This window comes from Orycteropus afer, unplaced genomic scaffold (assembly GCF_000298275.1).
Source record: "Orycteropus afer afer isolate SDZICR_OR568_19922 unplaced genomic scaffold, OryAfe1.0 scaffold00053, whole genome shotgun sequence".
Taxonomy (NCBI): Eukaryota; Metazoa; Chordata; class Mammalia; order Tubulidentata; family Orycteropodidae; genus Orycteropus; species Orycteropus afer.
In genome coordinates, this window is record NW_006921640.1 from 6,449,140 (window position 1) to 6,453,837 (window position 4,698).

At 37.9% G+C, this 4,698-nt stretch overlaps 1 protein-coding gene across 1 annotated transcript in view; it reads left to right on the forward strand.

The window, feature by feature from the left end:
• Nucleotides 1–4,698, forward strand: part of FBXO16 (F-box protein 16) — an 81,756-nt gene that overhangs the window by 18,429 nt on the left and 58,629 nt on the right. The window contains exon 3 of the mRNA XM_007938772.1: nucleotides 1,315–1,521. Coding sequence (XP_007936963.1) covers nucleotides 1,315–1,521 — 207 coding nt within the window. The remainder of the gene's footprint in view (nucleotides 1–1,314; nucleotides 1,522–4,698) is intronic.

The following is a 4,698-nucleotide window of genomic DNA, read 5'->3' on the forward strand; positions in this document are numbered from 1 at the left end:
TCTGAGGCAGTATCACTACAGAAGTAGATTGCCCCATCTTCTTTCCAAGGAGTGGCTGGTGGGTTTGAACCGCCAGCCTTCTGGTTAGCAGTCAATAACTATTAAAAAAAAAAAAACCCACTGCCATTGAGTTGATTCCAACTAATAGTGACCCTGAGGTGGTAAATCTTTACAGAAATAGATTGCCCAGTCTTCCACAGAGTGGCTGGTGGGGTTGAACCATCAATCTTCTGGTTAGCAGTCAGATGCTTTATGGCACTGTGCTACCAGAGCTCCTCAATAATAACTATACTATCTATACATGAAATGCAAAATACAAGTAGCAAAACCCTCCCTGTTTTCTCTTACCTAATGGACAAATGAAAGAGAAGCTTAGACTTCTGGTGAAGTGACTCATTCAGCTAGCAACTGTTCCCTTAAGAGCCTGTCTTTTGGTTTTGGCAAGACCTCAAGTTCTCATCTTTGGTCAATCACTGTTCTTGGGATAATCTCTGGGGAAAATTTTGAAGTAACCAAAGCTTTTTGTTTGGTATGCCCCACAATAGTTTAGCATTTACCTCCTCCCTTTGGCATTGTTTCTTCCTTATCAACCTTTCCCCTCCACACACACATATCAGTCATTTATATATCAGTGGGAATTTAACTCAGTTCACTCCCTTTACCAGGGATAATTGCATTTTATACCTTTTCTCCAATTGTGAGTGCATGGATTTGTTTCTAATACTAGAATTTTAAGCACTAATGAGCTAATATACAAACAATTTGGGAGAGGGACTGCTGAGGTACCTTCTCTTGAAACTTTTTTGTAAGTATGTATTTTCTCAGTTTTAAGTAAGGTTAAGGAGCACAGGTAGTGCTGTGCCTAAGGCATTTGACTGCTAACCAAAAGGTTGGTGGTTCAAACCCACCAGCCACCCCATGGAAGGAAGAGGGGCAATCTACTTCTGTAAAGATTTATTGCCTTAGAAACCTAATGGGGGTCGCCATGAATCGGAATCAACTCAATAGCAACATGTTTTTGGGTATAAGTAAGGTTTAGGGCCCAGCTCTCTATTCTTAATGGAACTATCTGTTCTAGGTTCAGATGCATGTATGTATACATACACAGTACTTGTACGTGCTTACAAATAAAAATGTGAGAAAGGATAGCTAGGTGGCAAAACATGGAATCTAATAGTTATGGAAAGAGACATAAAGAATTCACTAGAAATAATTATTAAAGTCACTTTCTATGCCATTCTTATCTCTTCCTCATAATGAATTACAAGTATCAGACTAAACCTAGAGCTTTTTGGTTTGCTTGTTTTTTTCCAGTTTGACAAATGGACAGACTCTCAGAGGAGAAGAATCCTGATAGGCCTGTTAGAACGCTGCTCCCTGTCACAGCAAAAGTTCTGCTGTAGACAGCTTCAGGAAAAAATTCCAGCAGAAGCCCTGGATTTTACTACTAAGCTTCCACGAGTATTGTCTTTATACATCTTTTCTTTCCTGGACCCTCGAAGCCTTTGTCGTTGTGCACAGGTAAAGGCAAAGAAGTGGTGCATGGCATTTTGTAAGGACAGCTGAAAAAAGGAATTTGCCATAAAGTTGACTCCAGTTCATGGCAACCCCATGTGTGTCTGAGTAGAACTATGCTCTACAGAGGTTTCAATGGATGACTTTTCAGAAGTAGATTGTTGCCTGGCTTTTCTTCCAAGGTGCCTCTGGGTGGACCTGAACCACCAACCTTTCAGTTAGTAGCTGAGTGTGTTCATCTTTTTTATCACCCAATGAGATAGATTGACAGAGTGGCTGCAATGATGGGCTCAGGTGTAGTAAGGATTGTGAGGCTGGCACAGAACTGGGCAGTGTTTCATTCTGTTGTACATAAGGGTTACTATGAGTCGGAGCCAACTCAATGGCACCTAACAACAACAGCAACATCACCCAGGTAAAGACAGCATAGACAACTCCAAAACTTGAATAACTTAAGGGAAAAACCACATAAACCAAACCAAGAAATAGATGATGTGTAGTCTGTATGATTTTTTACCCCCACCTCCTTTGAGTCTAGTTCTGTATTTAGTGCTTAAAGAAGGAAAACAAGTATAAGATACCATGAGGCACTAGGGAGCCATTGCCTTCTAGTCAGTTCTGACTCATAGAAACCCAATCTATTACAGAGTAGAACTGAGCTCTGTAGGGTTTTCTTGGTGTTTTTCTTGGTTTTCTTTACAGAAGCAGAATGTTAGGCCTTCTGTGGTGCCGCTGGGTGAGTTCAAACTGCCAACCTTTTGGCTAGAAATTGAGTGCAAACTATTCACACACTCAGGGACCTAGGATACCATCAATGTCCACAGAAAGTACTAGCTAGCTGGGGAGACAGATAAACATGCAAAAGGGTTCATCAGCAGGACAGTCTTGTATTATTGCACATCATACAACTATAATAAAATCCTAAATTGTATTGTTGTTATTTGCTATCAAGTCAACTCTGACTCATAATGACTCTAAAGAACACACTAGAACTGCACCATAGGGTTTTCTAGACAATAATCTTTATGGGAGCTGATCATCAGGTCTTTTCTTCCATGGAGCCACTAGTAGGTTCGAACTGCCAACCTTTTGGTTAGCAGCTGAGCTCTTAACCACTGTGCAATCAGGCTCTTAAGCTGTGTAGTATAAGCCGTTTATGACTTTGTTGTTGTTGTTATGTGCCATCGAGTCGGCCCCGACTCATAGCGACCCCTCCTTGGGTTTCCGAGGCAGTATCACTACAGAAGTAGATTGCCCAACCTTCCTTCCGAGGAATGGCTGGTGGGTTTGAACCGCCAGTCTTCTGGTTAGCAGTCAAGTGCCTTAGGCACTATGCTACTAGAGCTCCGTTTATAACTAGCAGCTCATAATAAGATGCCAATGAGATAATATGAACAAAAGAATATGAGACTAAAGAGATCAGAATGGGTAGGCATGGTCCCAGAAGCCTTGGAAAAGGAACTGACCATTATCATATTCTTACAAGTAATTGCATGGTATATTAAAATGAAGTTATTTAGGTATAAAACGATAGTCATTTTGTTTAGTCTTTTCATAGTGTAAGCCCATTTTAGTAAGACCAGAAATTACCTGCTAGTGTGCATTCCATAACATGTAACATATTAATATTAGTTTTTAAAATTAAAAAATGGATATGATAAGGAATATGTATTATTCAGTAAATGGTGTGGGTAGACAAATAGGCAGCAATCTTGAGGGAAAAACTAAGTAGGATAAAGGATTTATATGAAACCAGAAGTAACCATTAAAATGCTCAAAGATAACATAGGCTTTGTAAGTACAATACCCAGAATCCTTAAAAGGCAAAACACAACACAAAATCTTACTTTATTCACTTTACATCTCATACCCAAAAAAAACCAAACTCACTGCCTTTGAGTCAATTCCAACTCATAGCACCGCCCCCCCCGCCATTGTGTTTCCAAGGCTGTAAATCTTTATAGAAGCAGAATACCTCATCTTTCTTCCATGGAGCAGTTGGTGGGTTCAAACTGCCAACTTTTGGTTATTACTCAAATGCCTTAACCACTATAGCACGGGAGCTCCTTTACATCTCATAAGTAAGAATAAAAGAAAACAAGATTTAAAATTGTTAGTTTATGAAAAGTAAAAATTTTCTCCATGGAAAAGAACACCAAAAATAAATTCTAACAGTAAACAGGGAAAAAATATATTGCAAACAAAAGGTTAATTTCCTAATTTTTTAAAAAATATCCTTGAAGTCTTTAAAAAAAAAAAAAAAAAAGCCCACACCTAGCAGAAAACTTGCAAAGGAAATGTATAAGATATTCAGAGAAAAAGAAATGTAGATGTCTCTAAGACATGTAAGATGCTTAGCCTCATCAGGACATACCTGAATCAGATTAACTGAGATTTTTAAAAAATGATAATATTCTCTATTGATGAGGGTATGTGTCATGTATTTTTAGTAGTTAAGTTGGTGCCCCTGTCATGGAGAACAGTGAAAAATTTAGAATGAAAATTCCCCTTGACTTGTTAGTTCCACTTTTTGGAATTAGTCTGATGAGTATACTTTAACATATAAAAATTATGTCTGTAGAAGAATATCACAGCATTGTTCGTAATAGGTGAAAGTTGGAAAGGGCCTAAATGTCCACCATAAATAAAGTGCAACTGACTCTTAAGATATTATCAGTGAAAAAATAATAGGTACAGAGTTGTGCTGTTTTGAAGAAGAAACAAAAAGAGTATTTGTTTTTTATGTGCATAAAGTGTTTCTAGAGAAACATAAAAAACTGGTAACAGTGGAGGGGCACTGAGGACAGGGATGGGAGAGAGATTTACTTTTTACTGTCAGTCCCTTTATATCTTTGAATTTTGTATTAATGTATGCATATTGTATATTCAAAAAATGAAATAAATGTTTAAAAGAACGTAGCACTCTAACAAGAGAGTATCATACAGCCAAATTATTATGCAACCATCAGAAAATGTGTTGAAAGAATATTGATAACATCAGAGATGCTTATAATATGATAAAGAAAGAAAGATTTTAAATTGTATAAATTATCTTCCTATTTTGTTTTATATATGCCTAGAAAAAAGGCTGGAAGGAAAAGAACCCCACTAGACTGTAAATAGGAGCTCTGGTAGAGTAGTACCTAAGGCACTTGACTGCTAATCAGAAGGCTGGTGGTTCAA